The sequence below is a fragment of the Aotus nancymaae genome, unplaced genomic scaffold, assembly GCF_030222135.1.
Source record: "Aotus nancymaae isolate 86718 unplaced genomic scaffold, 86718_ANA_hifiasm-v0.15.2.pri h1tg000072l, whole genome shotgun sequence".
NCBI lineage: Eukaryota > Metazoa > Chordata > Mammalia > Primates > Aotidae > Aotus > Aotus nancymaae.
The window spans coordinates 181,668-194,358 of NW_026988487.1; the positions used below are offsets into that span (position 1 = coordinate 181,668).

Below are 12,691 nucleotides of genomic sequence, written 5' to 3' on the forward strand. Positions count from 1 at the left end.
CCTCCATCTTGGGCCGAGCCGCTGCTATCCACCCTATATCCTCCAACAGCCTCCTGACGGTCTCCCTGCTTCTACCCTCAACTACTGCCTCTTCTCAACACAGCTGCCAGGGTGATCTTCCAAAAACCTACACCGGTCTGAACAGATCACAGGTCCCAGAGGCTTTCCTGGGGCCCACAAGTCCCCGCGTAATTGGACCTCCTCCCCTCTCCCACTCTCTCGTCTGTTTGGCCTTCCTGCTGCTCTGTGAACTTTCCTAGAATATCCCTGCCTCAGCACCTTTGCGCTTGCTGTCCTCGGCTCACTCCTTCCTTTATCAAGGACTTTGCTCAAATGTCACGTCTTTTTTTTGTTTTTTTAAGCTGGAGTTTCCCTCTTGTTGCCCAGGCTAGAATGCAAATGGTTCGATCTCGGCTCACTGCAGCCTCCACCTCCCAGGTTCAGATTCTCCTGCCTCAGCCTCCCAAGTATCTGGGATTACAGGCATGCACCACCACACCCGGCTAATTTTATATTTTTAGTGAGACAGGGTTTCACCACGTTGGCCAGGCTGGTTTTGAACTCCTGACCTTAGGTGAGCCACCCACCTCCCAAAGTGCTGGGATTAACAGGCATGAGCCACCATGCCCAGCCTATATTGTTTTTTTTTTTTTGGAGAAGGAGTCTTGCTCTGTCGCCCAGACTGGAGTGCAGTGATTTGATCTTGGCTCACTGCAACCTCTGCCTCTTGGGTTCAAGAGATTCTCCTGCCTCAGCTTCCTGAGTAGCTGGGATTACAGATTACAGGCACATGCCACCACATCCAGATAATTTTTGTATTTTTGGTAGACAAGCGGTTTCACCATGTTGGCCAGGCTGGTCTCGAACTCCTGACCTCAAGCAATCCACCCACCTAGCCCTCCCAAAGTGCTGGGATTATAGGCATGAGCCACCACTAATGCGGCTGCTGTCTATCCACCCCTCACCCTGCTGTGTTTCTATTCACAGCGTGCGTCACCGCTAACCTACGTTATATACGTTTTCTAATTGCTTTCTTGTTTGTCCTCCTGACTGGAATGTAAGCCCCAGAGGGCAGGGAGGTGGCTCTATATTCAGATGGACCCCACACATCCAGGACAGACCCAATGAGGAGGGAAGGACTGGCTGGGCTGCCGGGAACATTTCCTTCAGACTAACTCTTGCGCCCACAGCACCCCGGGCAGTCCTGACATCCCTCTGTTTGCGTGCCCAGAGCATGAGGCTCCAGCCCGCCACTGTCTCAGGCGATTTTATCTCTCTAAGTATCTGTTCTGCTCCTACGTGAGCTACTTTGAATTCCCAGGCACCCAGCCTGGAGGCGTTGAGCCTGCCAGGAGCTTGGTAAGGGCAACCAAGCGACACCCATGGGTGGGGTGAGGCAGGACTTCAGCTCTGAGGGCTCAGGAAGCCTGACCCCACCCCCGTTCCTGCCTGAGCTCATTCACTTGCTCTGGGCCTGGCTCAGAATAGGTGACCCAGAGGGACCCTGCCAGGGGTCAGCCCAGCAGGGGACACAGAGGAGGTGACCAACACAAAGAGCTCTTTTCAGTTGGAAAAAGTGCTCTGAAGGCAGCCAGTGGGGGCTGAGTGATACAAAGCATCAGGGTGACGTGCTTTAATGGGCCTGGCTGGGGAGGCCCCCAGAGGCAGGGGCAGCCTGAGAGCTGAGAGGTGAGGTGGCATCCTCAGAAACGGAGGGACAGTGCCCAGGGCTGGAAAGCCCCATGCAGAAAGGCACCTCGTGTTCGCAGGTAGCCGGGGTAAGGAAACCCTGCCTGGAGCAGGGGGAGCCACCTGCCCATGGCACACCAGGGCTGGAACACAGCCCCAGCCCCAGCCAGCCTCTGCCCATGACGCCAACCAACCTCCTATCTGCTCACCAGGCTGAGATCCTCATCACCATATACAACAGGGGGTGGGCGCGAAGGTCAGGCGAACCCATGAGCTGCGTCCAAGCTTTCCCTGAGGCCCCACTGCCTCTGGCCTCTCCCCTCCAGCCAGGGTTACTCACCCCGCCGCCGCCTGGAGCGCTGCGCTGTACGGAGACTGGGGCTGCAGGCTCCTTGTAGCCCCCATAGGACTGGGCCATCGGCTGCTGCTGGGGCTGCTGGTAAACTGGAAGATGGGAGGAGACGGGGCTCGGAAACTGTCCTGCCAAACCCAGCCCCTCCCAGAGCCCCCAAGAAGCCCACACCATGCACTTCTACCCCACCCCTAACCTGGCTCAAGCCCCACAGCTCAAAGGCTGATGTCCACAGGTGCACATTTGCCTGTGTGGTATATCCTACAGCAGGGGCTCTGAGTCCATGACCCGGGGCTTCTCCTTCCAATCCCCTTGGCCCAGCACAGGCCTGACCCTGGTGCTCACACCCTCATCCTGGATGAGGATGGGACTTGGGAAGCAGTCCTTTCCATATCTGTGTGTATGTGCGTGCATGTATGCGTGGTGTGCATGTGTGTGTGTGTGTGTGTCTCTCTCTCTCCAGCTTCCTCCCCACCCCACTGGCCTGGCCTCAGGTCCTCTGTCCCCACAGGTGTGTATGCATGTGTGCACCATGTGTCTGTCTTCTCTCTGGCTTCTTCCCCACCCCACTGGCCTGGTCTCAGGTCCTCTGTCCCCACAGGTGTGTATGCGTGTGTGTGCGTGTGCGTGTGCATGTGCATGTGTGCACTACATGTCTGTCTTCTCTCTGGCTTCTTCCCCACCCCACTGGCCTAGTCTCAGGTCCTCTGTTCCCACAGGTGTGTATGCGTGTGTGTGCGTGTGCACGTGCATGTGTATACTACGTGTCTGTCTTCTCTCTGGCTTCTTCCCCACCCCACTGGCCTGGCCTCCGGTCATCTACCCCAGCAGGTCCCGTGCTCACCCGGGGCACTGGTTGGGACATGGTGGGGCTGCTGCTGCTCCAGGGGCCGCCGGTAGCTGCTGCTGTCCTGGGAGTCCCGGCGCTCTGGCTCCATGCCCTCACCCCCGCTAGGGCCCATGCGGCTCTTCTCAAACTCTTCATGGTATTTTATCTGCAAGGTCAGGCGGCACTGGGTGAAGGACCCCGCCAAAAACCACCCAGTTCCTTCCCATGACCCTCAAGATCCCGGGATGGGAGACTCCCCAAGGGCTTTGGGCAGAGAAAGCCAGGTCTTGCTCCAGAAGCAACAGCTGTGTGCCCTTCGACAAGCTACCCAACTTTGCCAAGCCTCAGTTTTCACCTCTGCAAAATGGGACACCAGTGTCTCCCTCAGGGATTGCTGGGGAATGCAATGAAATAACAGATGTAAAAGGGCCATTCGAACTAAAGGATTAGACCGAAGTGAGTGGTCACTTTTTATTTTTCTTGAGACGGAGTTTCACTCTGTCACCCAGGCTGGAGGGCAATGGCATGATCTCGGCTCACTGCAACCTCCGCCTCCCGGGTTTAAGCGATTCTCCTGCCTCAGCCTTCTGAGTAGCTGGATTATAGGCACAAGCCACCGCACCTGACTAATTTTTTGCATTTTTATTAGAGACAGGGTTTCATCATGTTGGCCAGGCTGGTCTCAAAAATTGACCTCAGGTGATCCACCTGCCTCAACCTCCCAAAGTGCTGGAATTAAAGGCGTGAGCCCCCACGCCCGGCCAAGTGGTCACTTTTATATGCCTGCGGCAGGGGCGGGGGCTGCTGCTTCTGCCTGGTCAACAGTAATAGCAGCGGCTCCTGTCTCCTGACTCTCATTGCGTGCCAGGGCTGTGCTAGGTGCTTTATGACACAGGCTCATGTGAGCTCCTCAGTGCGTCTGAGGGGTAGATTGCAGACCCATGTAACAGGCAAGAAGGAAGCAAAGGCCATAAGTGAAGGGAGTGGCCCAAGATCACAGATTCCAGAGCCTTGCTCTTAATCAACAGGCGATTCTGCCTTTCGTGTATAAGATGCCACAAAGGCTGCAGCCTGGGGTACTCTGCTGAGAACCCATCTTTAGGGACAAAACATGCCAGACCCTCCCTGAAGGCGGGTCATTGTCTTGGAGATGGGCTCCTTCTCTTGTCAGATTCCAAAAATGAGCAGAGAGGCCCAAAGAAGTCATATCCCTCAGGACCACCCCACTAGGTGGGGATGTGAGGCTCCAACCCCTCAAGTCCGCCTCATGCCCCCCACCCTGACCACCAGCACTCAGGAGTCTTGAGTGGGGCCTCATGCTGTTCAAGGGCTATGACTGCACCTGCCTGGGGTTGGCTGCATTAGCCATTGAGGCCAGGAGGGCAGGGGAGGCAGGTGCCCACCAAGCCAAGCTGGGGAGGGGTGGGAAGCTGCACTCTGCCCAGACCCCTTGGGTGCTATGGTAGAGGACTTGGCCAGTTTGGGGGAACCAGAGCCCCTGCCACGTCCATCAGAGCCCTAAGCAGGGCCAGCCGGAGGCAGCCCCACCCCCACCACCAGAAAAACCTCAGGGTCAACTGGCCCCTTTGTGTTGAGAGCCTCCGCCCCAGCCCAGTCCTCTTAGCCAACTGAGCCAGAGAGAAACGGTCATTCATCCACCTTGTCTTCTTCAGGCTGAGTCCCACGGTGGGACCAGAACACAAGCCTGGGAGTTTCTTGTAGACCCAGATCCTGACTGGCCCCAGGCTCCCTCCACCTTCCATCCCTTGGGGCAGCTTCTCTGAACACTAGCCCTTTCCTCCCCTCAGGTCTGAAAACTGTCCAGATGGCTTTCTGGGGCTGTGCCAGACTCCCAAAGACAGGCCTGCACATGTCTCCTGGATCTCAGCCCTAGAGCCAGACCCTAGGGAATCACGGGTGACTCCCCATGCTTTCAGCAGTCTGACCCTCTTGGCACCCTGGCCCTGTGGCACCCTGACCCTGTGGCACTCTGGCCCTGTGGCACCCTGGCCCTGTGGCACCCTGACACTATGGCACCCTGACCCTGTGGCACACTGCTCCTGTGGCACCCTGACCCTGTGGCACCCTGACACTGTGACACCCTGGCCCTCTGGCACCCCAGCCCCCACTCTCCTTCCTCCAGGCACTGCATGTGGCATAAGGCCCGCAGCTTCACACCTCATGTGCCTGGATCCAGCTGCCCTAGCCCCACCTGGGCCAGCCCAGCCCCAGCCCCCGGGTCCGTATGGGAGAGGGGAAAAGTCAAGATAGCTATTTCCAGGCACCCGTATCTCAGGTGGGTTTTGAGGCATCTATTGAGTGCACCTGCAGCAATAACTACACCACAAGAAAAGCAGGTGGTAAGGCTGGGCACTGGCTCACGCCTGTAATCCCAGAACTTCGGGAGGCCAAGGCAGGTGGATGACTTGAGGTCAGGAGTGCGAGACCAGCCTGGCCAACATGGTGAAACCCTGTCTCTACTAAAAATACAAAAATTAGCTGGGTGTGGTGTCGCGTGCCTGTGATCCCAGCTACTTGGGAAGCTGAGGCGAAAGGATCGCTTGAACCTGGGAGGTGGAGGTTGCAGTGAGCCAAGATCAAGCCACTGCGCTCCAGCCTAGGCGACAGAGTGAGACTCCGTGACTCCGTCTCAAAATTTTAAAAAGGTAAGTCATAGAGCCTCACATACACATCCTGTTGCCTCAAATGGGAAAAGACCTCCAGGTGAGCCTATTTATGGAGGAGGGAGCCAGCCCTGACCAGATTGCCCAAGCCCAATTCCACTAGGAAGGGCACCAGGACACACCTAGACATGGGACCCATGCCCTGCTCTCACCTAAGACAAGGCCAGAGGTGATCTCCCAGCCCACTCCCTCACAGCACCCTGTCCCCTGGCTGGGGGTGGTGGGGGAAGACATGGGAAGGAGATGGCACACAGCAGCCCTGGTTGATACACTTCATGCGTATTAGTTCACGGAACCCTCCCCACAAGCGTCTGAGGTAGGCACTGTCATGTCCTGACATCCAGAGAGGCTAAGGGACCTGCCAAGGTCATCCAGAGGGGCGGTAGGGAGGGAAGGGACCAAGGTGAACCTGGAGGCAGTCCACCCTCGCCACTCAAGGGCAGCCCAGCCTTCTCTCATCCTGCAAGTTCCATCTCGGCACCTCATCCTCGGGACGCTGGCCCTGGTTCCAGGCTGAACGCAGGGCTCCCAGAGCACCCGGGACTGGGCTGTGCTGTCGGCGGGTGGTGTCCCCCGCCACTGGATGGAAGCTCCTGGAAGGTAATGAGGGAGCCAGTTATTCTGATGCCAGGGTCTCCCACAGCATGGCACACCCCAGGCCTCAGGATGGGCTGAAGAGAACAGACCAGGATCCTGGAGACCCTTGAGCTTTGCTTCTTAAAATGTGGTCTCCGGGCCAGGTGTGGTGCCTCACACCTGTAATACCAGCACTTTGGGAGGCCAAGGCAGCTGGATCACCTGAGGTCAGGAGTTCAAGACCAGCCTGGCCAATAAGGTGAAATCCCATCTCTACTAAAAATACAAAAATTGGGGCCGGGCGCGGTGGCTCACGCCTGTAATCCCAGCACTTTGGGAGGCCGAGGTGGGTGGATCACGAGGTCAAGAGATCGAGACCATCCTGGTCAACATGGTGAAACCCCATCTCTACTAAAAATACACAAAATTAACTGGGCATGGTGGCGCGTGCCTGTAATCCCAGCTACTCAGGAGGCTGAGGCAGGAGAATTGCCTGAACCCAGGAGGCGGAGGTTGCGGTGAGCCGAGATCGCACCATTGCACTCCAGCCTGGGTAACAAAAGCGAAACTCCGTCTCAAAAAAAAAAAAAAATACAAAAATTAGCTGGGTGTGATGGCAGGCACCTATAATCCCAGCTACTCAGGAGGCTGAGGCATGAGAATCGATTGAACCCAGGAGGCGGGGGTTGTGGTGAGCCAAGATCAAGCCATTGCACTCTAGTCTGGGCAACAAGAGCAAAACTCTATCTCAACAACAACAAAAATGTGGTCTCCGGACTACCTATGTCTGACTCAGCTGGGCTCCTTGTTAGAATGCAGGTTCTGGGGCCTTTCTGAGAATCTACAAAATCAGGGCTGGAGTCCTGGAATATGCATTTTGGAAAAAAGCTCCCCAGGTAAGTCTGAAGCAGGCTCAATTCTGAGAACTGAGAATGAGTGGTCTAGAGCAGAAGCTGGGAATCGATGGTCCATGGACCAAATCCAGCCCACAGCCGGCTGCTAAGAATGGATGCCACATTCTTTAATGCTTGGTGGGGGGCGGTGGGGGGTGAGAAGAACCAAAAGTGGAATAATATTTCGTGACACATGAAATTTCTCTGAAATTCAAATTTCAGCCTCCAGAAATAAAGTTTTATTGGAACACAGCCACGCCCACTCAATTACCTCTTATCTATGGTTGCTTTCATGCGGAACTGCAGAACTGAGTTGCTGCCACAGAGGCCATATGGCCTCAAAGCCTGAGATACCGCCTACCTGGTCCTTTACAGAAAAAATTCTGCTGATCCTTGTTTGCCAAAATACTTTGACCACATACTCCCATTGGTTAAATGTATTTTAGCACAATCCTCCTGAATTATGTGTATTTTATAAGTTACACAGAAGTTATCACTTGACAAATATGGAATGTATATTGTAAAACTTACACCAAAAACTGTATTTTAAAAGTGTGAGATGGCCGGGCGCGGTGGCTCAAGCCTGTAATCCCAGCACTTTGGGAGGCCGAGGCGGGTGGATCACGAGGTCAAGAGATTGAGACCATCCTGGTCAACATGGTGAAACCCCGTCTCTACTAATACAAAAAATTAGCTGGGCATGGTGGCGCGTGCCTGTAATCCCAGCTACTCAGGAGGCTGAGGCAGGAGAATTGCCTGAACCCAGGAGGCGGAGGTTGCGGTGAGCCGAGATAGCGCCATTGCACTCCAGCCTGGGTAACAAGAGCGAAACTCCGTCTCAAAAAAAAAAAAAAAAAAAAAAAAAGTGTGAGATGACCAGTTACAGTGGCTCACACTTTTAATCCCAGCACTTTGGAAGGCTGAGGCCAGCGGATCACCTGAGGTCAGGGGTTCAAGACCAGCCTGGCCAACAGAGTGAAACCTGGTCTCTACTAAAAATACAAAACTTAGGCGTGGTGGCATGTGCCTGTAATCCTAGCTACTCAGGAGGCTGAGTCATGGGAACCACTTGAACCCAGGAGACAGAGATTATAGTGAGTCGAGATGGAGCCACTGTACTCCAGTCTGAGCAAGACAGTGAGATGTCATAAATAAATAAATAACCAGAACCAGGAGTGTAAGGGTTTTCTTCCTGTAGGAACCTGCTGCCTGTCCCCCACCTTGATGACCCCTGATGGGCTCTATCCCCTTCACTTTTCTTTCTTTTTTTTTTTTTTGAGATGGAGTCTCACTTTGTTGCCCAGGCTGGAGTGCAGTGGCATGATCTCAGCTCACTGCAACTTCCGCCTCCCAGGTTCAAGCGCTTCTCCTGCCTCAGCCTCCCAAGTAGCTGGGATTACAGGCGCCCACCACCATGCCCAGCTAATTCTTATATTTTTAGTAGAGACAGGGTTTCACCAGGTTGGCCAGGCTGGTCTCGAACTTCTTGACTTTTTGATCCACCCACTTTGGCCTCCCAAAGTGCTGGGATTACAGATGTGAGCCACTGAGCCCAGCGTCCTATATACTTTTCAGAGAGGAAGCTGGTGGGAAGGGGAAACACCACAGAAAGGCGTGAGGGCCCAGGGGCTGAGAGCTCCATGAGGGTGGGCGAGGAAGTGGGCCAGAGAGTGAAGAGAGTGACAGCCCCCCCCACCCTCAGGGAAAACTCAGAAAGCAGGACATCAGGACAAGGAGAGGAACTGGTGCTTCCCAGACAGGCTCAGGCCTGCAGGAATTTTCTCCAGGCCCCGGCAGGCACCTTGCTGGAAGTGGCTTCACTTCCTGTTCCCCAGGGCACTGGCTTGCCTTTTCCTGATCCGGGAAAATGGGGTGGGAGTGGGGGGGGGGCGGTGGGAGGAGGAGGAGGAGGAGGGGCAAAGCCTGCCATTTCCTGGAGCGCCCCTGCCCCATCAGAGCTGTCCAGCCTGGGCCGTCCCCTTTGGGCATCCCCTCTGCACACCTCTGCTGCCTCCTCTCCCCGTTGGCACTCACTGTGGACGTGGCCGGGCAGGGCTTATACACTAACAGCTGGGAACACCTGCATCATCGCCGCCTCTGCTGGCTAAAGAGCCGACAGTTCCTGCAGCCTGGGCTGGGGGCACAGGGAGGGCAGTGTCGAGGCCCTGGTCGGAGTCTGCGGGGAGTCGGTTTGGACGCAGAGGGCAGTTCACTTAGGGGTTTGGGTCAGGATCAGCCCCTCCTTTCCCGGCCCCTTCCCTTCAGGCTGGAGCAAGGACCGGCACAAACGTGGCAGCACAGGCTAAGCCTGTTCCTGAGGGGAGGCAGCCAGACCTGGCCAGGCTGAAAACCCATCCGACCCCAACACCCACAGGGAAGGGCACTCAAGGTGACGTTCTCACAGACCCAGGGCAGAAGGTGCATCTCCCAAGCCCCCCTCTCTTAGTGACCCCTGTCCACTGGTGGTGGTGGTGGGGAGGGGACAAGGGAAGGGACACCCCTCCCGAGGCCTCCAGGCTCACAAGGCACCTGCCCTTTCGCCTTTGGTCCCGAGGTAGGAAAGGTCAGCTTGCCTTGCTTCCTTTCTGTAGGAAAAGAGCCTGCCCCTGAGAACCCGTGACCAGGGAGTGAAGTACAGACACAGAGTGGACAGAGGCCTGCCCTGCGTCCCGAGGGTGCCAGCACGTGGCCTGCAGGGACAGGTGTCCTTGATGTTGGGGTCCAGATGAATGTGTGACAACTTCCCTGGATGTGACTCTATCTGTATTAGTGATGGGTGACAGGGAGCCTTTTCCCCTGGGAGGAGGGCAGGTCTGGACCCCACAGGCTCAGTCTCTTATCATGGGCTGCACTGCCCCGAGACCCGTGCCTCATGCTGGGGGGAGCCGGACGCTTACTAACATGACCTTAGGAGAGTCACTTTCCCCTCCGGGTCTCAGTTTCCTCATCTGTTAACAAGGCCATGGTACCATCTGTTTCCAGGTGGTCCTGGGAACCCTGACCAGCTCTGGGAACCTGAGCAACACCCAAGCTAAAAGCAAGTAAGACGTAGGTATTCCTATAAAGGGCCGGGAAACAGATCTTGCTCCCCAAAAAGTCCTTACAGGTGGATAAATGTATCTAAAGTTACAGCCAGCTGTCCCAGGCGGCTGGAGGAGTAGCAGCCTGAACCCAGGACACCCTTCCCCAGCCGAGGCACACGCCACCTGGGTGGCTGTCAATGTGAACACCCTCTGCTTCTGCACAGCTCTTCACACAGCTCAGCAAAGCTCTGCATACCCCAACAATCATCGCCCTAAGAAATGAGTCAGACATGCACCCTTTCATTCCCATTTTACAGAAGAGGAAAATGGGGCTCAGAAATTAAATGACTTCCTGAGGTAGATGCTCAGTAACAGCCAAGGCTGGTGACACAAAAACAAAATCCCAGCTAGACAGGCCCGTCCTGAGAACCAGCGCGGAGCAGGTGACGGCACGCCCAAGTCCCAGTTCATGTCTGCTGCTCAGGGATGCATTTCAATGGCACCCCCTTTCACTCTCAAAAGCAACGATAATCAGAAGGTCACCCTAACTCGAGAGAGAGGGACACCAGGCATGCAACTCAGGACAGGCAGCACAGAGGGGCTAAATGGGCTGAGAAAAAGCGAGGCTCAGCTCCCTCCAGCCTCGGCTCACCTGGATAAAATTTCCAAACCTTCAGCTTCCTCTCCCTCCCCTCCCCAGCAAATGAGGAAATTGCGTTATTACTTTCCTGACCCACCTACCACTTTATTAAGCAAATAGGCACATGAGGGGGATGTTAACATATTCAAAAGGAAAGAAACATTTCCCAGCTTCCAAGGGCCTGGCCGATCCCTGCTCCAAGCTCCACAAAGTTCTGACCTTCTGAGAGCTCTGAGTGAGGACCACCCTAAGCCCAGACACTTCAGCAGAACCCCAGCTTACGAGCTGTCCTGGGCCTCCGTGGACAGAGGCCACACTCTACCTGTGCCCATGAGGTCCAAGTATGTATGGGTCCAGGGGTCCAGGCCTAAGGACCCTCTCAACTCAGCCAGGACCCTACTAACTAGGACTCCAGGACGACAAGTTAGGGTCCATGACAAAGCTCTGCCAGCTGATGTTCCGCTTTCTGAGCCCCCAGCTCTCCCGCTTGTGGTGGAAAATAAAAGTCTGACGCTCCCTATGGTGCTCCCCACATGATTCTACATCATAGTGAACGGGGGCACAGCAGGCTCTGGGTGGAATCATCAGCTAGGGTCTTTTTTTGGGTGCCCTTACATGCATTACTCATTTCCTTTCCTTTTTTACTTTATTTATTTATTTATTTATTTAGAGACAGTCCTGCTCTATCGCCCAGGCTGGAGTAAAGTGGTGCGATCTCAGCTCACTGCAACCTCCACCTCCCAGGTTCAAGCAATTCTCCTGCCTCAGTCTCCCGAATAGCTGAGATTACGGGTGCACCACCATGCCTGGCTAATTTTTTGTATTTTTAGTGGAGACGGAGTTTCGCCATGTTGGTCAGGCTGGTCTCAAACTCCTGGCCTCAAATAATCCGCCTGCCTCAAGCCTGCCAAAGCACGGGGATTACAAGCCTGAGCCACCGCACCCGGCCTCATTGCCTTTTCTCAGCCAGTCCAAGAACAACATATTATTATCACCATTTTACAGACGGGAAAACCAAGGCTCAAGATGTGGGCAAGTGGTGGGTTAAGTCAGAATCCAGTTCTAACATCAGAGCCTCAGTTCTCAACCACCATTAATACTGCTCCCCATTAGAGACTCACAATATTTTATTTTATTTATTTATTTTTTAGAGATAGGGTCTTACTCTGTCACCCAGGCTGGAGTGTGGTGGCGTGATCATGGCTCACTGCGGCCTCGAGCTCCTGGGCTCAGGCGATCCTACCACCTCAGCCTCTCAAGTAGCTGGGACTAGAGGTGCATGCCACCATGCACGGCTAATTTTCTTTCTTTTTTTTGTAGAGATGGGATCTTGCTATGTTGCCCAGGCTAGTCTTGAACTCCTGGCCTCAAGTAATCCTCCCACCACAGCCTCCCAAACTGTTAGGATATAGACGTGAGCCCACCATGCCCCAATATTTTATTTTTAAAACAAACAAAAGTCTGCACTCAACTTCATTAGTAATCACAGAAATGCAGTTTAAAACCATGGGCTATCACACTCCACACAATCAAAATGCTAAGATCATGAACAGAGCTGAGCACATGGAGCAATGGAAACTCATCTCTGCTGGTAGGAGGGTAAATCAGGGCAGCCACTTGGAAAATAGTTCAGTATTATCTGATAAAGTTGAAGGAGCACACATTCTAAAATGCAGCAGTACCAACGTACATAGACCTCAGGAGATATGTACAAAAATCTCCATAGCAACTTGCAACAGTACAAATGTCCACCAGCAACAGAATCAATAAAATGTGGTATAATCAAACAATGGAATACTATACAGCAATGAAAAAAGAATGTGCCGGCGCCGGGCGCGGTGGCTCACGCCTATAATCCCAGCACTTTGGGAGGCCGAGGTGGGTGGATCACGAGGTCGAGAGATTGAGACCATCCTGGCCAACAAGGTGAAACCCCGTCTCTACTAAAAATACAAAAATTAGCTGGGCATGGTGGCGCGTGCCTGTAGTCCCAGCTACTCGGGAG

General features: G+C 54.5%; 1 protein-coding gene across 1 annotated transcript in view; it reads right to left on the reverse strand.

Moving 5' to 3' along the window:
- Positions 1-12,691, reverse strand: part of LASP1 (LIM and SH3 protein 1) — a 56,047-nt gene that overhangs the window by 4,817 nt on the left and 38,539 nt on the right. The window contains exons 5-6 of the mRNA XM_021670553.2: positions 2,886-3,036; positions 2,030-2,133 (exon numbers count right to left, since the gene is read on the reverse strand). Coding sequence (XP_021526228.1) covers positions 2,030-2,133; positions 2,886-3,036 — 255 coding nt within the window. The remainder of the gene's footprint in view (positions 1-2,029; positions 2,134-2,885; positions 3,037-12,691) is intronic.